Source organism: Chlorocebus sabaeus, chromosome 11, assembly GCF_047675955.1.
Source record: "Chlorocebus sabaeus isolate Y175 chromosome 11, mChlSab1.0.hap1, whole genome shotgun sequence".
Lineage (NCBI taxonomy): Eukaryota > Metazoa > Chordata > Mammalia > Primates > Cercopithecidae > Chlorocebus > Chlorocebus sabaeus.
The window spans coordinates 54,686,767-54,713,936 of record NC_132914.1 but is presented as its reverse complement, the minus strand read 5'-3'; the positions used below and the strand labels follow the sequence as shown (position 1 = coordinate 54,713,936).

The 27,170-nt window shown below is 57.5% G+C and overlaps 1 protein-coding gene across 2 annotated transcripts in view; it reads right to left on the bottom strand.

Moving 5' to 3' along the window:
- Positions 1-27,170, bottom strand: part of LRP1 (LDL receptor related protein 1) — an 85,266-nt gene that overhangs the window by 15,714 nt on the left and 42,382 nt on the right. The window contains exons 21-55 of one of the 2 annotated variants that reach the window (XM_008003739.3): positions 24,157-24,339; positions 23,525-23,725; positions 21,815-22,060; positions 21,414-21,611; positions 20,281-20,485; positions 19,935-20,099; positions 19,051-19,295; positions 18,638-18,769; positions 18,103-18,330; positions 17,703-17,877; positions 17,525-17,619; positions 17,135-17,284; positions 16,814-16,954; positions 16,332-16,466; positions 14,102-14,233; positions 13,701-13,835; positions 13,395-13,524; positions 13,147-13,273; positions 12,610-12,761; positions 12,395-12,519; positions 11,692-12,069; positions 10,156-10,345; positions 6,618-6,822; positions 6,116-6,308; positions 3,365-3,490; positions 3,030-3,158; positions 2,622-2,741; positions 2,295-2,408; positions 1,815-1,964; positions 1,619-1,741; positions 1,262-1,378; positions 955-1,083; positions 575-697; positions 352-492; positions 78-268 (exon numbers count right to left, since the gene is read on the bottom strand). In XM_008003739.3, coding sequence (XP_008001930.3) covers positions 78-268; positions 352-492; positions 575-697; positions 955-1,083; positions 1,262-1,378; positions 1,619-1,741; positions 1,815-1,964; positions 2,295-2,408; positions 2,622-2,741; positions 3,030-3,158; positions 3,365-3,490; positions 6,116-6,308; positions 6,618-6,822; positions 10,156-10,345; positions 11,692-12,069; positions 12,395-12,519; positions 12,610-12,761; positions 13,147-13,273; positions 13,395-13,524; positions 13,701-13,835; positions 14,102-14,233; positions 16,332-16,466; positions 16,814-16,954; positions 17,135-17,284; positions 17,525-17,619; positions 17,703-17,877; positions 18,103-18,330; positions 18,638-18,769; positions 19,051-19,295; positions 19,935-20,099; positions 20,281-20,485; positions 21,414-21,611; positions 21,815-22,060; positions 23,525-23,725; positions 24,157-24,339 — 5,729 coding nt within the window. The remainder of the gene's footprint in view (positions 1-77; positions 269-351; positions 493-574; positions 698-954; positions 1,084-1,261; positions 1,379-1,618; positions 1,742-1,814; positions 1,965-2,294; positions 2,409-2,621; positions 2,742-3,029; positions 3,159-3,364; positions 3,491-6,115; positions 6,309-6,617; positions 6,823-10,155; positions 10,346-11,691; positions 12,070-12,394; positions 12,520-12,609; positions 12,762-13,146; positions 13,274-13,394; positions 13,525-13,700; positions 13,836-14,101; positions 14,234-16,331; positions 16,467-16,813; positions 16,955-17,134; positions 17,285-17,524; positions 17,620-17,702; positions 17,878-18,102; positions 18,331-18,637; positions 18,770-19,050; positions 19,296-19,934; positions 20,100-20,280; positions 20,486-21,413; positions 21,612-21,814; positions 22,061-23,524; positions 23,726-24,156; positions 24,340-27,170) is intronic. The other variant, XM_073020874.1, reaches the window with a different exon arrangement.

The following is a 27,170-nucleotide window of genomic DNA, read 5'->3' as shown; positions in this document are numbered from 1 at the left end:
ATGAATGAATGAGGCAGTGGAAAAGGCGTTCCTGGCACGTCTGGGGTGTGGAAGCTCCTCCCCAGGGCTGGGCATACCTTGAAGCCAATCTTGAGGTCCTCACAGTCCTGGCTGCAGCCACTGAGCTTGTGGCTGAGACACTCGTTGATGTGGCAGCCACGCTCATCCGAGCCGTCACCACAGTCATCCTGGCCATTGCAGAGCAGTACCTCAGCCACACAGCGCCCACTGCTGCACAGGAACTGGGACGAGGCATTGCACTTGTGCTCTGCAGAGGGGCGGAGGCAGCAGGTCAGCAGGGTCTCAGGCAGTCTGGGGAGGGGGCAGAGGGAAGCCAGGTCTGGGGCCCACCTGGGCTGGTGCAGTGTGGGTTCTTGGGAGCCTCATCACTCTGGTCGTGGCAGTCATTCTCGCCATCACACTCCCACTGGCGGGAGCTCAGACAGCGCCCATTGGCACAGCGGAACTCGCTGGGGCCGCAGGTCGGGTACTCTGGGGGAGGAAGGGACCTGTGAGGCTGATGCCCTGGCCCAGCGGAGGGCAGGGCCTCCTCCCACCACCGCCGAGGGCTCACCACACTCGGGGGACTCATCGGAGCCATCTGCACAGTCACGGTCATGGTCACACACGAAGTGCTTGGGGATGCACTGGCGGTTCTGGCACATGAACTCACGGTCATCACAGGTGCTGTTGTACACTGTGGACAGAGGTGGACACAGCCCTTCAGCCCTGCTCCGCCAGCAGCTGACCGTCCCCCACCCTGACCTCCTGTGGTTCTCCTGGTAGAGTGGGCAGGGCACTTGATGAGGAGTCTGAACACCTAGACTACAGCTATGGCTCCACCCCAGCAGACCCCGCTGAGGCATTTCCTCTCCTGCACCCCAGCTTCCCCATCTGCAAAGTGAGACTGGGGTCATTTGCTGTCCACCCAGTCCACACGGCCCCGCCACTCACAGCAACCAGCTGCGATGCTCTCGTCTGCACCATCAGCACAGTCTTTGTCACCGTCACAGAGCCAGCGCTCGGGGACGCACACGTGGGTGCCAGGGCAGGAGAAGGAGGAGGGGCTGCACGTCTTGCCTTCTGTGGGGGGAGAGGGGGCCACCGAGAGACTCAGGAGCGGGTGGATGAGGGCCAGCAGCGGAGGTGATGCACTCGCTGCTTCGCCGTTGTCTGCAGGGGTGTCTGTGTGTGGGGTGGAATTGGGTGGAGTCTGTCTCTCCCTGGGGCACCTCCCCTAGCCCAATCCCAGCTTCCTCACCACAGTGAGCAGCCTCGTCCGAGCCGTCCCCACAGTCATCGCTGCCGTCACACAGCCACTGCTTGGAGATGCAGCGATGGTTCTGGCACTCAAACTGGGCCTCTGAGCAGAACTTGTCTGGGGCAGTCGGAAGCCACAGTTAGATGTGGAAGGGCGGGGGTCACCCACCTGGGGAGGCTGATGCCATGGGAAGGACAGGAGAAATGCCCACAGCAACCCTCTGTGGGGGGGCTCAGCAGCAGCTAGAGGCAGAGTGGGGCAGGGGGTGAAGGCCCTGGGTGCCCTTTTCCAAGGGGGGACTAAGAAGTAGGGCCCAGCAGGTTCTTGGAGCACTGAGTGGGTGCTGTGGTCACTCACTGCAGTGGGTCTCGTCCTCGCCGTGTTCACAGTCATCCTCCTTGTCACACGTCCAGCTCATGGGGATGCAGCGCCCACTAGGGCAGGCGAAGTAATTCAGGGGGCATCTGGGGCGTTTCACACCTGGGGGGCGAGGCAGGTGTGAAGGCCCTGCTCACCGCAGGCCACCGCCCACCACACACCTGCCCCTGCCCACCTGGGCAGTCGCGCTCATCACTGTAGTCCCCACAGTCGTTGGCACCGTCACACACCCAGCTGGGTGCGTAGCAGAGCGAGGTCCGCTCACAGGGCTGGAAGAGCACGCCCTTCACGCCCAGGCGGAAGTAGCTGCTGCAGTCGGTGGCACCTGGTGGGGGCAGGGGTGAAGGTGATTCCTGGTTCCCCCCGATCACCCCCCACTGGGGCAGTTGCCAGCCCTTCATGCTTTTCCAAAAGTTGAACAGTGCCCTTCCAGTGGGGCGCTGTCTGCACCATCCGCTCACTACCCCCTCTCGGAACCCCATGGGAGCCCAGGAGCAGGAGTGGGATGGGGACAGGGCCTCAGGGAGATGGAGGCTGTCAGTGGGGACAGGGCAAGGCAGAGAGGAATGTGGGCAGATGCAGGAGGCCTGAAGGCGGGAGATGCAGTGAGCGATGGGGAGGAGCCCAGGAGGTGCCAGCAAAGGGTGTCACTCACTGCAGTTCATCTCATCTGAGGCATCCTCACAATCCACAAACTGGTTGCAGCGGCTGGAGTTCCCAATGCAGGTCCCGTCCCGGCAGCGGAACTCGCCCACACCACAGGCTGTCTCTAGAACAGTGCCCGCCCCGTACCGTTAGGCCAGAGTTTTCTCTGTGTGGGCCAGGAGGATGAAGGACAGAGCTCCTGGCCCACAGCACCTGCCCTGGCCTGTCACAGAGTGCCTTAAACCAGACACCACGGGGCCCAGGGACAAAGCTCGGCCAGGGAAGGGTGGGGCAGGAACTGAGGTACAGATGGGTTATGCCAGTGCGCCTCACTCACTGTTGCAGGGGATCTCATCAGAACCATCCCCACAGTCGTCGGCCCCGTTGCACCACAGCATGTTGGACACACAGCGCCCATTGCTGCACTGGCGGAAAGTCTTCTTGCAGCGGCGGGAGTCTGCAGATGGAGGAGTAGGCTGCGCATCAGCCACAGGCACAGGGAAAGGGCTGCCTCCCTGAGACGTCATGCATGTGTCCAGCTGGCCGCCCCCCAACCCAAAGGCCCAGTACAGGCTAACAGTGGTTCTGCCCTTCATGAGCTCCCAAAACTCATGGTCAGGAAGCTGGGTCCTGATCCTGCTCCATCCTACAGGGGCTGAGGCTGCTGCCGGAGGGCCAGGGGCCTGGAGGAGGAGGACTTGGGCTTTGGACCTAGAAGAGGCAGGGGCTGCAGAGGGCTCCTTACTGCAGTAGGATGGCTTCTCATCGGACTTGTCCTTGCAGTGGGGGACGCCGTCGCAGGTCAGGCTGAAGTTGATGCACTCGCCATTGGCACACTCAAACTCATCTTGTGCTCGGCAAGAGGAATTCACCGCTGGGGAGGGAGGTGGAGGGAGCTTTCTGAGCCAGGGTTGTGGGCCCCAGTGCCCATGCCTCCTCCCCCCTGAAGCTGAGGTCATCATCAGCTTCTTCTTGGCAAAAGGCTTTGGGGGGCTGGGCTGGAGCGCTTTGGGAAGATAGTCACCATCCCCGGTGTGTGCTTGGGTTCCCTGCCAGCCCCTCCCCCGCCGCCTGTCTCACCTCGGCAGGTGAGGTCATCCTGGAGGATTCGGCCCCCTCGGCACGAGCAGTTGACATGGCCCTGGTGAGTGAGCAGACACAGGTCCTGGCAGCCACCATTGTTGATTCGGCATGGAGAGAGTTCACCTGAGCAGGGACAGGGCGGGCGCAGGGCTGCAGAGTGTTCTCTCTTGTGCATGCACCCAGAGTGCTCACCCACTCACTGACTTCATAGAGCTCCCAAGCCTCTGCTCAGCCATGGCAGGCACAGCGGCTTGCAGCCAGTGGGAAGGGCATGGGGATGGCTGCTGTGGAAGGGCCAGGTGCATGGGGTTTCTGGCAGCTGTGCTGTTGAGGATGTATGTGCTTTTAGGCAGGGCACGGTGGGCTCTGAGTGTTTCTGGGAGATTCCAGTCTGAGGGCCCTGAGATTATGAGTGCAGTAGTGAGCCCCAGGGCGCGTGAGAGATGCCTGGGAAAGCTGCAGGTCTGTGGTGGAGGGCGGTGGGGCATGTACTTGTGCCCACTGAGGGCACGTGCATCCAGGCTCTCAGGTGTCTGTGTTGCTCCAAGTGAGGACAGTGACCAGGGTGGGGGTGGGGGCACCAAGGGCGTGGATGAGCCCTGAGGGGCGGGGTGACATGAATGTGTGTGTGCAATGTGGAGGAGACACCAGGCGTGTGCAGAGTCCATCTGTGTGCATAGATGTCTTGTGGGGAAGGGGTACAGGAGCACTGAGGGTTTTGCAGTTTCAAAGGTGTGTACAGCTGTATGTGTCTGTGTAACGGAGGCTCAGGGACAGCAGGACCAGGCAAGTGTGTGTGGGGAGTGGTGTGTGTTGTGTGGGGTGTTTATAGTATGTCTGTATGATGTGTGTGTGTGTGTGTGTGTGCTATGTGGTGTGTGATATGTGTTGTGGGTGGTAGGTGTGTGGTGTGTGTACGTAAGTCCTATGTGTGGTGTGTATGTGTCATGTGCGGTGTGTATGTGGTATGTGTGTGTTGGTGTGTGGTGTGTGTGTGGTGTGTTGTATGTCTTGTGTGTGCTGCAGTGTGTGTGGTATGTGTGTATGTGGTGTGTGTGTGTGGTATGGTGTGTGTGCTGTATGTGGTACAGTATGTGTGGTGTATGTGTATATATGTTGTGGTGTATGTGTATATATGTTGTGGTGTGCGTGTGTGCATGTGGTGTGCATGTGTTGGCTGGGTGTGGTGTGTCCTGTGTGGTGTGTATGGTGTGTTGTATGGTGTGGTGTGTGTCTTGTGTGTGCTGCAGTGTATGTGCTATGTGGTGTATGTGTTGTATGTGGTGGTGTGTGTATGTGGTATGTGTGGTGTGTGTGGGGAATGTGTGTATGTGGTGTGGTGTGTGGGGGTGTCTGTGGGGTGTGTAGTGTGTGTGGTATGTGTGGTGTGTGTGCTGGTGTGTGTATGTGGTATGTGTGGGCTGTGTGGTATGTGTGATGTGTGTCTGTGTGGGGTGTATGTGTGGTATGTGTGGTGTGTTTGTGGGGGTGTGTGTGTATGTGGTGTGTGGGATATGTGTGGTATGTGTGGTGTGAGGTGTGTGTGGTATGTGTGGTGTGTGTGTGGGTGTGTGTAGCTTGTGTGTGGGGTGTGTATGTGTGTGTACGTGTTGGGGGTGTGTGTATGTGGTGTGTGGTGTGGGGGGGTGTATGGTGTGGTGTGTATGTTGTGTGGGAAGGGTGTGGTATATGTGCTGTGGTGTAGTGTAGTATGTGTGGGATGTGTGTGTGATATCTGTGTGTATGTGGTGTGTGTGGTGTGTGTGTGTGGTGTGGTATATGTGGGGTGTGTGTGATATGTGTGGTGTGTGTATGTGGTGTGCAGTGTATGTGTGGTGTGGTGTGTGTGTGTGGTGTGTGTGTGTGGGTGTGTTTATGTGGTGTGTGGAATGTGTGTGTGGTATGTGTGGTGTGGTGTGTGTGGGGTGTATGTGGTGGGGTGTGTGTGTGGTATGTGTGGTGTGTGTGGGGTGTGTGTATGTGGTGGGGTGTGTGTGTGGTATGTGTGGTGTGTGTGGTTTGTGTGTGGGGTGTGTATGTGTCAGGGTGTGTATGGTGTGGTGTGTGTGTGTTGTGTGTGTGGGAGGGGTGTGGTGTATGTCGTGTGGTGTGTGTAGTATATTATGTGTGGGATGTGTGTGTGGTATGTGTGGGGGGTGTGTGCGGTATGTGTGTGTGGTATGTGTGGGATGTGTGTGTGTGGTATGTGTGGGGGGTGTGTGTGGTATGTTTGGGGGGTGTGTGTGGTATGTTTGGGGGGTGTGTGTGGTATATGTGGGGGTGTGTGTGGTATGTGTGGGAGGGGTGTGGTGTATGTCGTGTAGTTTGCGTAGTATAGTATGTGTGGGATGTGTGTGTGTGGTATGTGTGGGGGGTGTGTGTGGTATGTGTGGGATGTGTGTGTGTGGTATGTGTGGGGGGTGTGTGTGGTATGTGTGGGATGTGTGTGTGTGGTATGTGTGGGGGGTGTGTGTGGTATGTGTGGGATGTGTGTGTGTGGTATGTGTGGGGGGTGTGTGTGGTATGTGTGGGGGGTGTGTGTGGTATGTGGGGGGTGTGTGTGGTATAGTATGTGTGGGATGTGTGTGTGTGGTATGTGTGGGGGGTGTGTGTGGTATGTGTGGGATGTGTGTGTGGGGTATGTGTGGGGGGTGTGTGTGGTATGTGTGGGGGGTGTGTGGGGTGTGTGTTTGTATGTCCAGGCACGACAGGCAGGAGGGCGAGGCAGGTGGCGGCAGCCCCACTCACAGCTGTTGGTGTCATTGGCCACAGCGATGATGCCCATGGGCTGCTGGGGGATGTCCACGCGCAGCAGCTTCATGTTGCTGCCCACGTGCTTGTTGGCCCGCTGCACTGCCCGCCGCACCCAGTCGGTCCAGAAAATGTGCTCCCCATACACGGCCAGCCCGAAGGGGTGGACAGGCTCTGACTTTAGGATCACCTGTGGAGACAGCGCCATCACTGTTACAGCATCGCTCAGGCCTCTCACCCAGTCTCCACTGGACCACAGCCTGGCCTGGCCTCTGACAGCTACAGAATGAGGGCCCGCAGAGGCATCCTGCCATCTCCTCATCTAGCTGATGAGGAGCAAGCTGGACAGGGTGGGGTTGCACGAGGCTGGGGCCTGGAGGGACTCACCTCCTCCCAGCTGCTCCCACCACGTCTGTGCCTGGACGGTCTCAGCTGATGGCTGACCCTGGCCCTGGCTTCCCCTCAGCCGCCCGCCAGCTCACCCACCCCGCAGACTCACATAGCGGTGGGAGCCGTCATACTCGCACCGCTCAATCTTGTCCAGGGTGGCGTCAGAGAAGTAGAGCTTCTCGGCACGGTGGTCGATGGCCAGGCCGTTGGGGGTGCGGATATCCTTCTCGATGAGGGTCAGGACGTTGGCTCCCGAGAGCGCTGCCCGCATGATGCTGGGATGCTGCTCATTCCAGTTGGTCCAGAACATGAGGCTGGGGGAAGAGGGTCCAGGGATCAGGAGGCAAAGCCTGAGAGGCTACCACAGAGGGTACAGGCCAGGACACGTAGGCACCTGGAACCCGGAGGCCCGCCAAGGCAAAGCAACCTCAGAGTCATCGAGGCCAAGAGTGCCCCGACGCCCATGAAGGGCCCCGCTATTGCACAGACAGTTCTCACACAAGGTGGCTGAGTGTGAGGGGATGAGGGCCAAGTGTGAGATATTCACATTGCAGTATCTGGGCAGTGACCGTCTACTTGCTAAGAAGAGAGCCAAGTGAGACAGGCTCTGGGGTTCCAGCCCTGGCTACGCCACCCACCAGCTAGGTGCCCTTAGGCAACTTGCTCAACAGCCCTGTCCCTCAGTTTCCTCCTCTAGGAGGTGGGGATGGTAGCACCACCTGCCTTGCAGGGTGGTTGTGAGAGTGGAAGAAGTTAATCTCCATCTTAAGGACAGATGGCACACGCTATGTGAGTATTTCCCAGGAGTTTATTCTTAACTGCTCTCTTCTGTGCAGGGAGGCTGGCTGTCTTCCAGATCATTCAGGAAGCCCTTGCGGAGCTGAGTGTGGCGTGTGTCCCTGGTCCTGGGGTATGTGGGTCTGATCCTCAAGGAACCCTCAAGAGTCCCCTTCTCCGTACTTTGAGGCCTTTACATGTTTGGGGTTGGAGCCACCGTTCTGCCTCATAATGGCTCTGACCTCGAACGAGCCTGTCATTCCTCTGAGCCTTGGTTTCCTCTCAGTAAAGGAGGCAATGGGAACAGCCAGCCCCCAATTATGCTGTGCTCCTTGTGGGGTGGTGCTGAGGCTAGAGGAAGGCCTCAAGGCTGGTTAAGCACTATCCTGGGTGTGACAGAGTGATCCTTGGACCACCGGCATTGGATGGTGAGCCCTGGGCCCTCAGTCCCAGAGCTTGTCACTCAGCTAGGACCAGGGCGGGGCAGGGGACTCCAAATTCTCTTGCTCCCAGGCGATCCTTATGCACAGTGGAGTCTGAGACCACCAAGCCACATGAAAGCCAGCTCCATTCTCCAGTTCCCTAACAGGACCTGCCCCTGCCCCAACCTGTGCCTCTGGCGCCCTCCCACCTCCGCCCCTCACCATTCTGGCCACAGATCTCTCCTCTGGCCTGTGAACTTGTCTCCTCAGACCTCTCCAGGTCACACCCTTCTTGCCCACCCCTAGCGTCTCCAGCACCATTGAACTATCGCGTCTTCTGCTGGGTTCACGTAGGAAAATGGTGCTGCTCTGCCCCTCAGGAGACACTGGCTGCCCTGAGCCTCCACGAGCTCATGAGAAGCTCTGATCTTAAGGGCCTCATCCTGGAGGACAGCAGGGGTGTGTGATGGCTCTGGAATCGGGATGTAAGTTGGGAGGGAGGCGGCATGTCCCTCTAGCCTCCACAAGGGAGAATGGGTGTCCTGGGGCAGCGACCGGTCATCTTCCTGGCTTGTCAGGATTCGACTTGGCCTGTCAGTCCCCACCAGGGACTCCCACACCTCAAGTGAAACCACTCACACCTGTAGTGAGAAGTGGTTTTCCTCCTGGCGTCAACAGACTCCTCCATGTGACACAACTGTGGTCTGGGTGAACCTACTTCCCAGGAATGTGGCGGGAGGGAAGACAGAGGCTTTCCTGGGGCAGGTGCTCAGCGTCCAGCAACATGGCAGGCCTTCTAACTATCCGACTGTGACTCCACAGGGTCATCAGTGCTCCAGTGCCCACTGCAGGGAGGGCTCAGGGGGAGGCTGGGGTGTTGGAGTCTCCACTGGCCCCTGCCCCCTCCATTGGGGTCCACATTGGCTCCTTCTGATTCCCTGAAAGTGCCTGCTCCTTCTGGCCACGGGGAGGGCCCCTCCTGCCGGCTCAGCTCTTTCTCCTGGGCGCTGGGACCATGCTCCCATTCAGCCACTCCTGCCATCCTCAGATGTCGGCTCACATGCCTCCTCTCCAAGGACATGTTCCCTGACTTGCAGGCGGGGCCAGTCCTCAGCACACAGCCACGAAGCTCTTCATGACGCCTCTCGCGCTCCCCGCTGGGTCCTCTGCACCTTCTTTGCTCTCAAAAGCCACTCGCTGAATGTGCAACAGAATCCCCTTGGCTCATAGGAAAGGAGCTTGGTGGGCAGCCAGGAGGACATGTCCTCTGGGACGAGGGCAGGGCAGCCCTGCTGGACCCTCCATGGAGGCTCCAGACTCATGAGGGACAGGCCCTGAGGCCATCCCCAGACAGGTGAGGCAGCCAAGGTTCATGAAAGCGGGGACTGGACCGTCGTCATCAGCTGCAGACGTGCCAGACAACAGAGGCAGGAGGAAACAGAGGGCCCTTGAACCAGGTTGGATGTGACTGACACTGGGGTACAGGTAGGGGGAATCTGGGTTCGGGACGCTCACATATCTATACAGCTGCTTTGGGTTGTGTTTACTAGTTTCCTAGTAAAGCTTTTGAAAAACATTCCAAGCACTGCTGAATTGGGGAAAAAATGTTGCTCACATGTGGGCCAGGATCCCTAAGGCGAAGGGGGTGGCTCACTAGAGGCCCAAACAGCCAGGATGAGGGCTGCCCTTGTGGGAGAACAGAGCAGGCCGACTGCGGGTGAACCCCCCAGGGGGAGTACCCACTGCCAGGTGCTTCCTGCCACCTGTCCTGGCTTGTGCTCCTAACTCCTCCGAACCCTGACCTCACTTCCTGGCTGGGTTCAGGCCTGCCTATGTCCCATGGCGTGCAGAGGTCCCCTTCTGTCCTCCCTGTCTTGAATTTGTCTTTCTTCAGGCTTTTGCTCAAAGCACTTGCCCTGTCCAAGCTGGCCTTCCTTGTCTTTTCCAATTCCAGGCTCTGGGCCAATCTACTGCCTTCATGAGACCTGTGGTCACCCGTATACAGCCCTGTGCCAGTTACCATTGCTTCCCACAAGTATGACTTCTCAACCCAGCTAGGTGGCTTGATAGGCCCAGCCTGAGGCTTCCATATGATGGGTTCAACAGACATTCTTTGCCTGAAGCTTTGGATCCCAGAGCTAGAGGCCCTACCCTGTGCCTCCAACATGGTGTTCTGATGAATGAATCAACCACAAAGGCAGAGCGTCCCCCACAGTCCTCATGCTCCCCTTGGTGCAGGCAGCTGAAATCTTAGCCAGCTTGTACCACAGAAGAGGAACCTGAAGCTTAGGAAGCTTTTGCAACTCCCCCCAGATCACACAGCAGGGAAGGGTGGAGCTCAAGTGAGGGCTTGCCTCTCCTGCACCCCCACCTGGGTCTGCCTGGGGAGTTTCTGCCGCCCCAAGTCCCACCTCTCCCCATTATCCCCAACCCCAGGCAGCAGCTCACTTCTGGCACTCATCCAACACGAAGGCCCGCGGGTGGTCATCTCCAGACATAGTGATGACGGTCTCACGCTCGAAGGCCCCCGGGCGGGTCTGGTCCACTGTGTGGCGCGTGATGGTGGATGTCGTGTAGCTTGTCCAATAGAGAGTGTCCCAGCCACGGTGATAGGCCAGGCCTTCCACGGAGCCCACATCTGTGAAGAGACAGGAGCAGCCATTGGGCGGGAGGGGGCCAGAGGGCAGCCTGCACAGGAGCCATGGGGGACAGCCTGGGACACGTGCTGTCCTGGCTGGGGAAGTGTGGCGTATGGGAGTGCATGAGGTGTAGCAGAGGGGGCTTGGGGGCACCAGGGTCTGACTCATGCCCCCAACCTCTGCTGTCCTCACCCAAATGACCTGTGGTCACCTCCCAACCCTCTCCCTTGGTCTTCCCACTTAGGGCGATCGGGCTTCCTGGTGTGGTTGCACTTTCCTGGAGCTGTAGTTCCGCTGAGTTGAGTGCAACATAGATTTCAGTAAATCAAAGCCTACTTGGGCTGTACCAGGGAGCCCCCTACTTAAAAAGACCCTAAGCTGGATTGATTATTTTATAAAGCAGACATCTTAAACTCAGGTTAAAGAACCAAGGCACAGTGAGAGACACAGCTGAACAGCAGTGTAAGAGAAAAGACTCGAGCGTTAGTGGCTAAAAGTGATGGTGGCTGCCAAAAGGCCATGCTGTGGTATGGTCTGCAAACAGCCAGAGGGGAGGGGACATCCCTTCCAGGGGACTGAGGATTGATCTGCCAGTCTCTCCTGATCAAGCTGCGAGCATGGAGTACCGAGTTTAGCTTCGGATGCTACATTTTTAGACAGACATGTGGGCTGGACTAAGTTGCAGCAGAAAATGTGCCAGAGAAGGCTGAAAGGACAGGTCTGAACATGCAGCACCTAGTTCGGCACCTGGCAGGTCTTTATGGACCAGCTGAATGAATAAATGAGCAAATGAATGAGTCAAAGGACCTGGTGGTAACCAGGCTGAAGAAGAGAAAATGTAGTGGGATGCAGTTTTCAAAGAGCTGAAAGGCTGTCCTATGATGACAGCCCTGACACTGTAACTGCTCTTTCCAGAGCACACACTCCATCCCCAGCATCACTGGCTAGGCCTTCATGCGCAGCAGCTCAAGGAATCCTGTCTCACCATGCAGATGAGAAGGCTCAGGTTTGGCAAGAGCAGGAAACTGACCCAAGTTACCGAAACCCCAAGGGACTGGAGCTCAGCCCCGTGTCTGCAGCCTGGGTTTGTGAGTGCTGGGCTCCACAGTGACCTCTGGCTTGTTCTGTGCAGCCCTGAAGGCAGAACTAGGACCAGTGGCGGGAGGAAGATGGGAGCCGACGCTGACTCCACATCAGGAGTCATGTAACTGCGGGGGTGCAGCGGGATTCAGCTGAGTTGCAGCTGCTGGGATTCAGGGTAGAGTGCCTGGCTGGGGTCTGAGAGTTGTGTGCTGCTCCCCGCCCCACGTCCCACTTCCTGGGAAGACTTGGGGTCTGGGCTCACTCTCCACAATGGTGATCCTCCTGGAGCCATCGTCGTTGATCTGCTGAATGTTCCCAAAGTGGATGTCGCTGAAGAAGATGCGATTGGGGGTGCCCGGAGAGGTGCCCGCCCGGTAGTCAAAGGCCAGGGCAATGACGTTCTTCATGTGCTCAGGGTCCTCGAAGGGCTGCACGGGCGCATTGAGGTTGCGCTCATCCGACAGGTGGATGCTCTTGAGAATGGTGCGCTCCGAGTAGAGCAGGTAGCCGGCGTACTCGCGGCACGATGCTCCGTCTTCAGCCAGCATCCCATGGGCACAGGCGCAGGCCCGCTGCCCACGGCCCCGGTACAGGCACAGCTGCTGGCACCCACCATTGGCCACCGCGCACACGTTCGTGCCTGGGGGAGGGGAGGGTACAGAGGGCAGGGCCTGCCTTGGGAAAGGCTCGCTGGTGCCTTTGTCATCCAGGCTTTGGCAAAAGTGCTGCCCTCTGCCTCAGTATGCCCAGCTTGGACGACCTTCCAGGGCCCAGAGCCCAATGTCTAGATCTGTCCCGGAGCACCTCAGCCTTTCCTCCCCATCCCTGGGTCTCTTGGGCCATTGGAAGGTGCCCCATGGGTCTAACTTGTCTCCTGGCCCTCTCACGCTGGGTTCCCTGGGGAGCGCCCTCCCAGGCCAGAGTCCCCCTCACCTCTCCACCTCAGCCCAGAGCCCCGGTCTCACCTTTCTGCCGGTCCCGGTTGAAGACTTTGATATCTTTAAGCTGGACACCGATGCCGGTTCGCAGGGGCACGGAGTCTGTGGCATTGTCTTTGCTCCCTCGCTTGATAGAGCCATTGGCGTGAGTCCTGAGGGAAGGACAGGTCACAAGCAGAGCGTCAGTGGAGCGCGGAGGGAAGGAACAGATCAGCTGAGGAGGCCAGGACAGAAGCCCTCACCTGTCACTCCAGTAGATGAAATCCTCAAACACAGACACTGAAAACATGTCCATGTTGTTGCTGGACAGAACCACCTCGCGGTTCTCACCCGTCTCCAGGTCGATCCGTTCAATCTTGTCTGTCCGTGCATCACACCAGTACAGCTTCCCATCCTACAGGCCAGAGGCACGCACCTCACCTCCAGGGCTAAACCCACTGCCAGCCCCATGTCCGGGGCAGCAGGGAGTGCGTGGGCCAGAGTGGGGCCCTCAGTTCAGCCTCCCCCCCTCACTCCTGCTTCCTGCACACACTCCTGCCCTCTGCCCTGCTGATAAGGCAACATCCAGGCATCCCTCCCCTCCCCTACTCCCCACTTCTGAGTGATCCCTGCCCATCATCTCTGTGGTAGCAGGAGTCCTACTCTGGGTGCAGGGCTGGGCCAGGAGACCCCGTGACCTCCCTTGGGCTTCATGTCCTCCCAGAATGGGCTCATCACAGGGAGGAGGGGCCTGGGTCAGGGGTCTACCATCGGCTCCAGGGCCAAGTTGGCGTGCAAACCTGGTAGTCCACTGAGATGCCATTGGGCCAGCTGATGCTGACGTTGACCAGCACCACACGCTCCGTGCCATCTAGCCGAGACCGCTCAATACGCGGATACTGACCCCACTCAGTCCAGAACAGGTACCTGTGGGGTGGGGGGAAGTAGGGGGTCAGTCCCCAGACCCTGGAGGAGACAGGGCCTCATCAGCATGGGCCATGGGCAGAATGACAAGGCCAGACCGGAGCCAGTCTGTCCAGCTCCTCACCCTTTCTCTGGGTGGACGGTGATGGCCCGGGGCTTGTCTAGACCCTGGGAGATCACCACGTAGCGGAAGGAGCCATTGAGCCGGGCGACCTCGATGACATCGAAGCCCTGGTCCGTCCAGTAGATGTTGCCTAAGGAGGGAGTTGGTGGGGCTCAGGGAGGTTGGGTGAGGACAGGTGGACCTGGTGTCCTCCAAGCCCCCAGGCACCCCTGCAGCTCCTCTTCCTGCTCCCACCAACTCCTCCTCCCCCGACATCCCCCAGTCCTCTGCCACACCTCAAGCCCCACAAACCCACCCACTGCTCACCTGCAATCCAGTCCACTGCGATGCCCTCCACGCGGCCAATGCCATTGGTCACCACGTCTTCACGCCACGTCTGGTCCCGTTTGGCCCGGCTGATCGTGCTCAGGCCCATGTCCACCCAGTAGATGGTGTCATTTTCTGGAGTTGGAGGAGGTGACATGGGGATGACCAGTAAGGCAGGGGTAAGGCGAGGGGTCAAAAATCTCACAAGGCTCAGGACAGAGGTGAAAGAGTGCCGGAGGGGTCAGGTGCTTGGAAGGGGAGGTGGAGTCGGGGTGGCAGCTGTAGCAAGTGCCCCACCTCGGGCCGATTCAGGCAGCCTCTCACTGGACCCTCAGGGCACACCACACTACCCCTAAAGCTCCCATGCCACGCCCAACTCCTTCCACCACTAAATGGCTCACCAGCATGGAAGTCGATACCAACAGCCAGCGAGGTCCCGGACACTGGGACCAGGGCATCTGACTTGTCATTGGGATCCAGAGGAATTCCCCTGATTCCTTCGTGCACAGAGTACAGGAGAAAGGAACCCACGCCTGAAACACAAGGACACTTAAGGCATGGGTATCGCCAACACTCTCCCCTTAAGCTTGGTTGCTGTCACCCTTCAACTGTTCTCTGCTTCTCCTTTGATGTCTTCCCCCGCCATCATCCCTATCCTCCACCCAGCACACACACCCTAGCCTGAGGTCAGAGCATGGACCGGGAGAAAGCTCACCTGGCTGGTAGCTCTGGGGAACCACCTGCAGGACCCCTAGCCACCATGAGAGGGCAGCAGAGACTCGGATTTCTCGCCTTGTGCTCTGCCCTCCTCCATCCAGCACAACCCAATCTGCACCCTGCAAGTCCCTTAGGGAAAGTCTGGGAGTTCAGACCAGAAATCAGGACTAGGTGACTCCAAAATCTAGACTTCCAGTTTGGCTCTCAGCCTGATTCTAGTTTCCTCTTTGTCCTCCCTCTGTCTGGTCCATGCCACTCCCTCTCTCTAACACTTAAAACTCAACCCTATAAGGTCACTCCTAAGCCAGTCTCATTACCAATTACCCCATTTCTTTTTCTTTTCTTTCTTATTTTCTTTTTCTTTTTTTTTTGTTTTGTTTTTTTGAGACGAAGTTTCGCTCTTGTTGCCCAGGCTGAAGTGCAATGACGCAATCTTGGCTCACCGCAACCTCCGCGTCCCAGGTTCAAGTGATTCTCCTGCCTCAGTCTCCCGAGTAGCTGGGATTACAGGCATGTGCCACCACGCCCGGCTAATTTTGTATTTTTAGTAGAGACAGGGTTTCTCTATGTTGGTCAGGCTGGTCTCGAACCCCAGCTTCAAGGTAATCTGCCCGCTTCCGCCCCCCAAAGTGCTGGGATTACAGGCATAAGCCACCACGCTAGGCTCTTTTTTTTTTTTTTAAATTGAGGTGGAGTCTTGATCTGTCGCCCAGGCTGGAGTGCAGTGGAGCAATATTGGCCCACTGCAACCTCTGCCTCCCCCGTTCAAGCGATTCTCCTGCCTCAGTCTTCTGAGTAGCTGGGTTTACAGGTGCCTGCCACCATACCCAACTAATTTCTGTGGTTTTGGTAGAGACAGAGTTTTGCCATGTTGGCCAGGCTAGTCTCAAACTCCTGACCTCAAGTGATTGGCCTGCCTCGGCCTCCCAAAGTTCTGGGATTACAGGTATGAGCCACCGTGCCTGGCCCAGTTTTCCCATGTCTTGAGGCACCACTACCCATGCATCTCAGAATCCTCCCTTGCCTTTATCCCTTTGATACAGCATGTCCCAAAGTGAATCCCCAAATGGGCCCTGGTTGCTCAGACTCCATGAAAAAAAGAATGAAGGTCAAGTGAGTTTTGGAAAACCCAAAACACTTGAAAAATTCTTAGCACACATAAACATATTCAAGGCTCTGAGAAGTTCTGCAGCACAAAACACTCTTTAAACTTTGTTCAACTCAGAATGTCTTTTGGTAAAATCTACCCACATCAAAGAGGGAGGCTCCTAGGAATGCACTTTTGGGAAATGCTGTCCCCCCCCGGCAAGCTCATAAATGAGTTAGCAGGTTCTTGTGAAATGCATCTCAGTTTCATTCCTTTTCTTCAACCCTTGCTGAGCCCAGCCCAGGCCCATCATCTCCTCACACTCTGATTACTCCTAATAGCCTCCTAACTGGTTTAACCGCCTCTTGTTTCTTCCCCACCACCAATGCGGTCAGGTTGATCTTCCCCAAACATCACTTTCCAGGCACTCCTGGCTGAGAACACAGGAGCCCCGCCTAGCTCACAGCCTTATCTCCAGGACTTCCCCACACTTTGCCCACCACTCTTGGCTGGGGCCCCCACACACACCTTACGTTGTATATAGTTCCCTCTCCTTTGAGCCATGCATCCAAATCCTACTTGTCCCATAAAACCCAGCTCAGAGCATGCCTCTTCCATGCAGCTGCCACTGATCTGCCTGCTGACATCTATTTTTCCAAAATCCTACTGGAAGCACTGGAGACTCATAGCCACTTCATGGTCCAGTGTCCCCTACACCATGAATGTAGTCTTGTCCCCAAGGTAAGAAGAGGAAGGTAGGGCTGTAGGGTAGGAGGAGTCAGGGTTGGGGAGATGGGACAAGGCTGGGAGGAGAGCCAGGCACTGACCCTCACAGGCCTGCTGGCCACTCCGGAGGCTATAGCCGGCTGTGCACATGCAGGAGCGGGTCATCTCTGACGTGGGCAGGCAGAGCTGGGAGCAGTCACCGTTGTTGACACTGCAGGGGTTGGTGCCCTTATGGTCTGGGGGCAGGTGGGAGGCAGAGGGAAAGGGTTAGGTGGCCCTCCTTGGGACCTCAGGGTCAGTCTTGGGCTGCTCAGAAACAGGATGGTCACTGCCTTTACCCTGGACCTAATGGGGTTCACCACCCCACCCGGCTCTCAGGTTTTCTGTCCTCCTGGGCCCCTGGTCTTATGAATAGGGCTGCTGGGAGCCTATAGGTGCCTTTGTGAGAAGGAAACAAGGAGTCCCTTTGGGTGGTGGGTGCAGCCTAATCCACTTACTCCCTTGCCCCATGGACCTGCAGCCTGCAGCTCTGGAGCCTCCCGTTACCCCTGAGACCCCAGTGGCCGCCCGGCCTCACACCTACCCAGCTGGATGCTCTCGTCATAGACCTTCATGTGCATCACCAGGGTGGTGCTGTTCCGCAGGACGACGGAGCCCGAGCCGTCGGCCTTGCTGCATGTGCCCATCTTCTCCGACACCTGATCTGCCCACCACAGCTTGTCCCCTGGGGCAGCAGGAGGGGATGAGACCCTTGGGAAGGCCCCACACCCAGCTCTCCTGAAGGGCTCATTGGCCCAAAGTCATCAGGCCCCCCACGTGGTGAGATTCTGCCCCAAGCCAGCCCGTCTCCCAGGTCTGGCCTGGCCTACTCTGCGTCATCTCTGCTTCACCCAGCAGCCCTCACCCATGATGGCCAGGGCGGTGGCCTTGCCCAGCTGGCTCCGCATGGCGTCGATGACCTCCAGCCCACTCCCATCCAGGTTGCAGCGGTTGATGGTATGGTTCCCAGAGCTGATCCAGTAGAGTTTGCTTTCAGGGAAGTCAATAGCCAGACCTGGAAAAGGGGGTGTCACTGTCAGGGAGTCTGGCCCAGGGCTGGGGATCCAGGGATAGGAGCAGAGGATGTGTGTGAGGATGTGTGGCTGTGTGTGGGGGGGAGGCGAGGGGGCAGGTGGTGAGAACAGGCACTAAGCTGAGGCTCTAGGGAGGCTGAGGGGCACCTGAGGTACCCTGTGAGCACCTCCTGGTCAAGGAAGTAGGGAAGGGCTGTGGGGGTGGGCAGGGAAGCTCGTACCCACGGGGCCCTTCTGGCCACTGAAGAGCAGGGTGCGATTGCTGCCGTCCATGTTGGCCATGCTGATGTTGTCACCATCGGTCCAGTAGAGCTTCCTGAGTACCAAGAGGGAAGGGTCAGGGTCTTCTTCTTCCCAGCCCCACACCCCATGCTCCCTGGCCCTGGGCCCTAGACTGACCCACGCAGAGGGTGGACGACAAGGCCATGGGGCTGCTCCAGGCCCTGCACCACTGCGTTCTTGAAGGAGCCATCCAGCCGGGCCACATTGATCTGCTTCTTATTGGTGTCATAGCTTGTCCAGAACAGGTTTCGGGAGACCCAGTCCACAGCCAGCCCATGGGCATTTGGCAAGTCTGAGGGCACAAGCAGGGAGTCGGTTGTTGGGTGTCTGCAGGGCAGTGGGTCAGGAGGGGAGCCAGTGTGCTTTCTGGAGAAAAGGGATCAGGAAACCAGGCTGGAGCACTGAGGGGCAACAGGACTGGGAGAAGGACCACTTGGACCAAGTAGACCAGGATTGGGAGCAAGGGGTGGGTGGGGGTGCCCATGTCCACTGGTGGGCATCCAGGGCCAGGAAGAACCTGCAGAGACGACTGTTTCCACGCCTGTGCCGTTGATGAAGGCCCGTTTGATGGCCTGTGTCCGCACGTCAGACCAGTACACGCGCTGCTCACGGGCATCGTAGTCTAGCACTGTGACGTTGTCGATGTCGGGCACCGTGAAGGAGATGATGTAGTTGTAGTAGGGGGCATCCAGGTCCACACCTCGGATCTCCATCTGACGTGCGTACAGCAGGAACTTCTTAAACTCTGTGGGGCATGGGCTGGTCACTGAAGGCAGTCCCTGCCTCTGTGCTTCCCACCCACCTGGTTTCAGGCCCTGCCTTCTTCTGGATCTGTCTGTTTGCTACTGGCCCTTGGTTCCATGGACACACCCCACTGGGTGCAGCCTCCCTGGCAGACCTGTAGCCCCTTCTCACAGTGGCTGTCTCTTGAGCCTCTCCTATTGGGACCCTCCTGACTGGGACTCTGCCTTCGCTGACAACCAGGAGCCTGGGGCCTGCAGCCTTCCCTTCAGCCTCAGTTGCTCACTGGCTCTGGAGGGAGGGGCTCCTACCATAGCAAGTAGTTTTGTCCTTGTGGAGCTTCATGAGGTGGGGGCAGGCGCAGGACACGGTCCGGTTGTAGTTGATGAGACACAGGTGGGAGCAGGGGCCCCGGCCCCCATTGGCCTCACAGGGATTGGGAGCTGGGGGCAGGGTGGGGAAGAGAAGAAGCCAGAGAATCCTGTGACTTGCTGCTCCCTACATGGATCACCCCTCCCTCACCCACTCTCCTCCCCCTGTTCCAGCAGCCACTACTGCTAGACCCTTCTCTGCTGCTAGACAGTGCCTCTGTCAACAGCCGGCCCACCCATGCCGTCCCAGCACACTTGCTCCTGTTCTCACTGCCCTCTCCTCTCCTAAGAGCTTCTAGAGCTTCTAAAGAGGCTGCTGGCTCCCTTCTGGCTCGAGGCCCTGAGCCCCTTACCCATGGGCTGGCGGGAAGGGTGGTACACCTGCAGGTCAAAGGGCTGGGTGTTGGTCCTCTGTACCACAGTGACATTGTGGCCGGTCCACTTGTTGGCCTTAGCCAGCGTGTTTGTTCGCCAGTCAGTCCAGTAGACCTCCCCCCCGTACAGCGTCACTGCAAATGGGTGCGACAGGAACTCGTGTCCCCGAAGCACCTCCATGTGGCCAGAGCCGTCGTAACGGGCTGAGTAAATGGCATCTGACCTGAGAGCATGATGGAGCAGAATGAGGATGCCAGCTGGGATCTCAGCCCTCAGAGCTCTGCCCAGGCGCCCATCCTCTGGGCCCTGGCCACAGCCCCCTCCCAGCGAAGAGCACAGGACCATTCCCTCCCCTAAGCCCGGCTGGCCAGAGCAGATAGACAGAATGACCAAGGTGTGAGAACCCAACAGGTCCAGGTTTCAGCTCTCAGGCCCCAATTCCCAAGCCCCAAGGGAATCTTTCAGTCACTTCTCCCCAGGGCTGCTGTCAGCACTCAGGGCTTTGATGAAAGTCAGAAAAATGCACCCTCCCAGGGCAGACCAATTAGAAAGAAGTTTCCCCTCCCTCTGGGCAGACACAGCCCCAGCAGAGGGAACACAGGGAGAAGACAGGTGAGTGGAGACGACGGTACAGTGTGAATAACCACAGCTGATGTCCCTGCTTCCGCCTCCTCTACCCGCCCCCTCCCCTCAGCCCCAGTTTCCCCATGCCCCTCCGTCCTTCTCCTGTGCCCAATCCTTTGCCACCGTTCCTAGTTCTAGATCCCTTGGGGCTTGTCACCACCCTTGTCACCACAGTTCCCTCCCCACCCTGTCCTGGTGCCACAGACTTGGGCCTCCCCAGGGCATAGAGGGCACTGACCTGGCGTCAATCCAAAGGATGCGCTTCTCCAGGTAGTCCACGGTGAGCCCGTTGGGCCAGCCCCCGGAGCCGGTCTCCCGGTGCACGGTGCGGCGCCCGGCCCCACTCATGGAGGCTGCCTCAATGCGGGGCAGGCTGGCATCCCAGTCTGTCCAAAACAGGATCCTGGGGAGTGGGGAGGGGTCAGGAGGGCTAAAGTTGGGGCCCTTGGGGAGGGACTGTGGTGGGATCCTAGGTAGAGAGTGGGAGGAGGCAAATGGCACTGAGAAGTAAGGTGTCCCTGGCCAGGCTGAATGGGACTTCAGGGGGGCCATGGGGCCAGGAGAGGGCTGGGCAGGGTCCTCACCCATCCCGGGGATCTAGTGCGATTGCCCTTGGGTGCTCAATGTCACCGGCCAGCAGAGTGGTCCGGAGGGTCCCATCCAGCTTGGCCACCTCGATCTGGTCCAGGTTACTCTCCACCCAGTAGATGTTGCCTGCAATCCAGTCTACAGCCAGGCCCTCGGGTGTGGCCAGGCCGTACTGAATCACCACCTCAAAACTAGTCAGGGCTGGAGAAGAGAGGGCAGTGAAAGGTTAGCCTTTCCTGGGGAGCTGTGCATGAATGTGTGAAATCCTGGGAGCCCTCGATGACCCACCCTCATCCCTGGAACCTCTGCCAAAGTTTCTGATGTGCCCATATTCAAGAGTAGGACTCCTATTGTCTCCCCAACTTTTTTTTTTTTTTTTTTGAGACAGGGTCTTTTGTCACCAAGGCTGGATGCAGTGGCATGATCATGGCTCACGGCAGCTTCAACTGCCTGAGCTCAAGTGACTGCCATAAAGATTTTTCCACGCTAACACATTATGTGTGTGCCTCATTGTTTTAGAGACTGTTGCACAGTGTGAATATCATCACAGTTTACTTAGCCTCCCCTTGTTGATGGAAATTTGTAATGGTTTCAAGTTTTCCTTATTACAAACAATACAAACTTCTCTAGTAAAATGTGGCTCTTCCAAGTCTTTGCTCAGATGTCACCTTCTCAGGGGACCTTCCTTGACCACACAACTGAAAACAGCCTGTTTTGATCACTGCTTCATGCCCACTGCCCAGTGTGTACAGTGGGCACTCACTATCGCGTGTGACTGAAGGAAGTCTGGGGTGCGCCATGCTGCCTGGGACAGAAGGCAGGGTTCAGGTACGCCTCTCCTAAGTGGCTTTTTTCTTTCAAGCCTGCAATTCTAGATCTGGGGAGCAGAGCTCCAGGCCATTCCAAGGTAAGGGTGATCATTTTGTTAATTATCAGGCTGGCAGTTCTGCTGACGATAATTACGGGGCGTCAGGCATGGAGACCCACAGCAAAATCTAACCCAATTAACAGAAGTGTGGGGGATGGGGGAGCTAAGCCTCTGCTTTGGGGCCACTTGGATGGGACCTGTGCCCCTAGCGCCTAAGTGCTCCGCCTGTGTGCATCCCGCCTGGCAGCAATCGGTAGTCACCTCCGTTGTCCAGCAGCTTCCCGCGATAGATCTTGTCCTCCACCACGTCGGTCCAGTAGAGGGCGCTCTGGCTGAGGTGAAAGTCCAGGGCGATGGTGTTGCGCAGGCCGGGCACCAGGACGCTGTAGTCTCCTTTGTGAAGATCGATGCGCCGGATCTCATGCCGGTTGGAGAAGATGATGAACGGCTTGAAGGGGTCTAGGGTGGGAGGGATGTGACGGGGTCAGCGGGGGGCTAGCTGCCTGCGTGCCACCCGTTTGGGCGCAGGCAGGTCTCTGCTGGTCCCGGCACTGGGGGCTAGGGTGGAAAACTCAGCCTTTGGCACCTGGCCGCCAAGCCCAACCCACTGCAGCTCAGAGGCCTGCCTCGGCCTGCCCTGCCACACCTCACTGTTGTCTCACCCAGGCTGCGGCAGCTCTCCCCATCAGGTTCCAGGACCCAGCCCTCATAGCAGGAGCACTTCACGCTGAACTTGTTCTGGTCGCACTTTTGGCTGCATTTGAGATGCTTGGCACAGTAGCTCTGGATCTGGCAGGTGTGGTTGTCGGGCCCCAGCTCCATGCCCAGAGGGCAGGAACACACAATGCCTTCGCCAGGTGCCACTGAGCAGTTGTGGCTGCAGCCACCGTTATTCAGAGAGCATTGGTCTGGGGGAGGGGCAGGCAGGGAACAGACCCAGGGTCAGAAGCTGAGAGGAGGCAAGACCACAGCCCTGCTGGGCCAAGTCCAGGGCAGCCTAGACCAAGTCCTCGTGCCCTGCCTACGGCCCTATTTGTCTCCATTCCTGCTGAGCTTCAGCCCAAGACTTCCTGGGCTCCCTCAGGACCAGAATTGGGACCCCTGCACCCACCAGCTGGCACCATACCTCCCCTTCCCACAGGGAGCACCCCTCAATAGCTCTGTCTGGTCTCAATATGGCCCTCCCTTCTTGGGCCCAGGGCGGGGGCCCCAGCTTTTTGCCTCCCTGGGAGGGACCCTGGGAGGTCCTTAGGTCCAGTCTCCTTGTGCTGATCTTTCCTGATCTGGAGGGGTTTGGGGTGGGGTGCGGTAGGACCTATCCTGCCCTGGGTCCTTTGGCACACCCTGGAACCTGCCAGCCTGACGGACGGCCTGTAGGCAGTTCTCCCAGCCAGTCCCTGTGGCCTTATCTTCCACTCCTCCCTTCCAAGGAACTGGGGGCTCTGCCTAGCTAAGAGGACCAGATAAGGCTGCTCTGCTCCTTATCCCCAAGTCACACCACATGGTCCTCCCTGACTCCCGGACTCCCCCAACCTCATTTCTTTTGGTTTTGAATGAGCACCCTCCTCCCCTTGCCTTTGTTTGTTTGACACAGGGTCTCGCTCTGTCGCCCAGGCTGGAGCACAGTGGCAGGATGTTGGCTCACTGCAACCTCCGCCTCCCAGGTTCAAGCAATTCTCCTGCCTCTGCCTCCCAAGTAGCTGGGACTACAGACATGTCCGGTTAATTTTTGTATTTTTAGTAGAGACAGGGTTTCGCCATGTTGGCCAGGTTGGTCTCGAATTCCTGAGCTCAAGTGATCTGCCTGCCTCAGCCTCCCAAAGTGCTGGAATGCCAGGCATGAAGCCACCGCACCTACCCCCATGCCTTCTCACTCACTCTGCAAGTTCTGCCTGTCCTTGGGAACCCCATGTAATCCCCACATCCTCCAGGAAGCCTGCCCTGACCATCAGCACTCAATCCTGGTGTCTTCGTCTCCAAAAGACCACTCCACACCTCTCTGTGGTATGTATGTGGGCGAGGGGTCCATGTCTCCACAGCAGTTTAGGAGCTGTGCGACCTTGGCCCAGGTCTGGGGGACCACTATGGAACCCCTCTATGCCTCAGTGCTCCCATTTGTAAAATGGAGAGAACAGAGCTCCTGGCCCTTAGGGATGCCTTGTGGATAAACTGCTCTAATGGTGTGGCTCGCTCACCACAGCGCCATGGGGAGCGCCAGGTCCACACAGGCTGCTGGTGACCACCCTGGGTGCTGCTTGCCTGCCCGGCTGCCAGAGCTGCTCTCTCCTAGACTCAGGTCCCCCCCAGACTGGCCTTAGTCCAGACTCCTACCCAGTCACCCTCCCCACCCTTCTCCTGGGACCAGGTCTCACCGCAGAGCTCGCCCTCATCTGAGCCGTCGCCACAGTCGTCGTTGCCATCACACAGCTTGTCAGGGGGCAGGCAGACTGAGGTGTTGTTGGCACAGGGGTGTGAGGGTGGCCTGCAGGCCAGGGACTCGCAGTTCTCCTCATCTGAGTTATCCTCACAGTCGTTGTCGCCATCACACACCCACGCTTTGCTGATGCACCGAGCTGAGGGACAGGTGCATTATGAGGGCCCAGGCCTAGGGACTGGGGGCTCCCCCTGCCCTTCCTTCCAGGCCCCATGGGCTTCTCTAATAGGGTCAGGATTGCAACGCTGTGGGGTCCACGAGGAACCCTGAGGCTTTTTGGGTCAGATTCACATAGGCAACAAAGAAGGCAGGAATCTGCAGCAGGAGGTGCTGAAGCTCAACTCTGGCAAGGGTTTTGGCTCCTGGGGTCCTCTGTGCCGGCCCTGGCCCTTCATGCCTTCCCCCACCCATGATACACAAGCTTCCTCTGGACTGCCTTTTGCCTTGCACTGTCCCCAGCCCCACGCCACACAGCACAGTGCCATCCCCCTTGCTGCTACTCTGCTCTCAACAGGGTCTCCTCCTGCCCACATTGTGCTGTTCCAGATGCCCTCCAACGCTCCTCTTCACCTGAGTCCTTGCAGCCAAACTTGACACTGGGGTCGCAGACATGGGTCACTCCCTCACAGCTCTTCTCGTCGCTGGAGTCCATGCAGTCAGTGTCCCCATCACAGCGCCACCGCAGGGGGATGCACAGTCCATCCAGCCGGCACTGGAACTCATCAGTGTGGCAGCCACCAGGGGGCCTCGTGGCTGCAGAGGGACAGGAGAGGGCCTCAGGAGGGAGGGGTTGCCCAGGTCAGCCCTCCTCATCCCTGCGCCCTGCAACCTCGGTATGCCCAACCTGGGGCTGTGAGCAGAGGCAGGCCTGGAGAGTCTGCCGAGTTTTGCTGACACTCCTTGGAAGCACCAACTCAGTAGTAGAGTCAGGAGGCATCACACCTCCAAGGGCCCACAATCATCTCATCTAATCCCCACATTGACACAGGAGATGTCGACTGAAGAAGCAATTTGCTAAGGCCTGAGCCCAAATGCCCACCACCTTAGCCTCTATTTCATTCATTCATGCCACAAATGTTTACTGAGTGTCTCCTGTGTGCCACGCACTGTCCTGGGGCCAGTACTGAACCAGACAAAGTCCTTACCCTCATGGAGCTTAGGTTCTAATGGGGAACACAGACAAGACATAACCTATAAATCTCGACTGTAATTTCAGGTATTGATAAAGCTATGGAGATAAAGCTGGGTAAAGGCTGAGAGCGATGGGGGTGATCTGTCAGGTAAGATGGTCAGGGAAGGCCTCTGGGCAGAAGGCATCTGAGCAGAGGCCTGCATGAAGAGCGAGTGAGCCCGGAGGATCCCTGGAGGCACACTCCAGGCAAAGGGAACAGCCGCTGCAAAGTCTCATCTCCGAGACAGGACTATGCTGGCACTTCAGAAAACGCCACACAGGCCGGGCGCAGTGGCTTACGCCTGTAATCCCAGCACTTTTGTAGGCCAAGGCAGGTGGATCACGAGGTCAGGAGATCGAGACCATCCTGGCTAACGCGGTGAAACTCCATCTCTACTAAAAATACAAAAAATTAGCCGGGTGTGGTGGCGGGCGCCTGTAGTCCCAGCTACTCCAGAGGCTGAGGCAGGAGAATGGCGTGAACCTGGGAGGCGGAGCTTGCAGTGAGCCAAGATTGCACCACTGCACTCCAGCCTGGGCGACAGAGTAAGAGTCCATCTCAAAAAAAAAGAAAAAAAAAAAAAGGAAACACCACAGCTGGAGTAGAGCGCAGGGGGAGGAGAGGGCAGGAATGCAGGTCAGAGGGGTAGGGGAGGGGGCCCTGCAGGCCATGCAGAGGGACTTGGCATTCGTTCCAAGGGTGCAGGGAACCAGTATAGGCTTGAGGGTAGGGCTGGGGCATGATCTGACTTATGTTGTCAGGATCACTCTGGCTGCTGTCCTGAGATCTGACTCAGGAGGCCTGGAGAGGAGCAGGAGCACTGCCTGGTGGAGTCTCACACTCATACACTCATGCTGCCACAGGCACCCTGCTCCTCCCCCTTCCCTACCCTGGACCCGGCTGATGTTCTCATCTCATGCCGGGACTTTCAGCAGCAGTCTCTGAACTGATTTTCCTTTCTTGGGGCCCCTGAACCTCTTTTCAATCTAATCTTCCTCCAGGGCTGTGTTCCGAAATCATCTCCTACATCACAGCACCTTCCAGCTTGGAAATCCTTCAAAGGTTCCCATGCCTCCCAAATCAAGCCTCTTACTGATTTACACCTGCTGTCATCATCTGCCCCCTTTGAGGACAGCCTCATTCCCCACTGTCCCTGCATGAGCCTTTCCCTCGGTTTGAACGGCCCCACCTGGCACCACTGTCACCCTACAGAAGTGCTCAATTTCACCCTGTAAGTCTTGACGACAGCATTCTCCAGACCATGCCATCCCCACTGGAAGACCCTCCCTCCTGTCCATTTACCTGCAGTCTAAACACAACTCCTCCTGAATGGTCCCAGATCATCCAGCTCATACCATAGTTAACAACTGCTACCAGTAGTGACATCCTGCTCCCCCATGCCAGGCCTCACATACCTCAGCTCATTTCATACAGGAGGATGCCCAGGCTCAGGGGAAGCAACTTGTCCAAATTTGCCCAGCTTATCTGGGAGGGGCAGGGAGCTCTTCTCACCACACCACGCAGCCTCCAGAGGCCCCCTTCTCAGAACCCCAAGGGATATCACCTGTGCCCCTTACCCTCCCCTTCACAGAGATGGCCCTGGAGACTATTTCCTGAGCTTCCTGTAGCCTTAGCTGTCCTCCCTCTCAGGGCGGGGCTCAAGGTGGGCACTCAACATGGACCATCAGATTACAGTCTTTTCCTACTAGGGTGGGAATGTGCCCTAACTCTGTAAGGCAGAGGCTGTAATCTGATGGTCCATGGGTCAGATGAGGCCTGCAGGAAGAGTTTGGTCTGTAGTTTTTTTTAAAACTTTTTTTTTTTCTTTTGAGACAAGGTCTGATTCTGTTACCCAGCTCACTGCAGCCTCAACCTCCTGGGCTCAAGTGATCCTCTCACCTCACCTCAGCCTTCTGAGTAGCTGGGACTACAGGCAAGTGCTAATTTTGTTTATTTTTTGTGAGAAAGGGGTCTCACTACGTTGCCCAGGCTGGTCTTAAACTCCTAGAAACAAGTGATCCTCCTGCCTTGCCTCCCAAAGTGCTGGGATTACAGGTGTGAGTCACCACACCCAACCTTTTTTTTTTTTTCCCAAGATGGGGGTCTTGCTATGTTGACCAGGTTGGTCTTGAACCTGTGGCCTCAAGTGATCCTCCCACCTCACCCTCCCAAAGTGCTGGGATTATAGGCATAAGCCACCATGCCTGGCCTGCACCCAGCCTTTTAAAACTTCTAAAATTAACTGCCAGTTGGTATGGCTTGAATTGTATTCCCTAAAAAGATATTAGTCCTACCCGATAATACCTGTGAATATGACTTTATTTGGAAATAGTGTCTTTGCAGACGCTCAACTTAAGATGAGGTCATAAGGGTGCATCCTAATCCAATATGACAGGTGTCCTCACAGAAAGG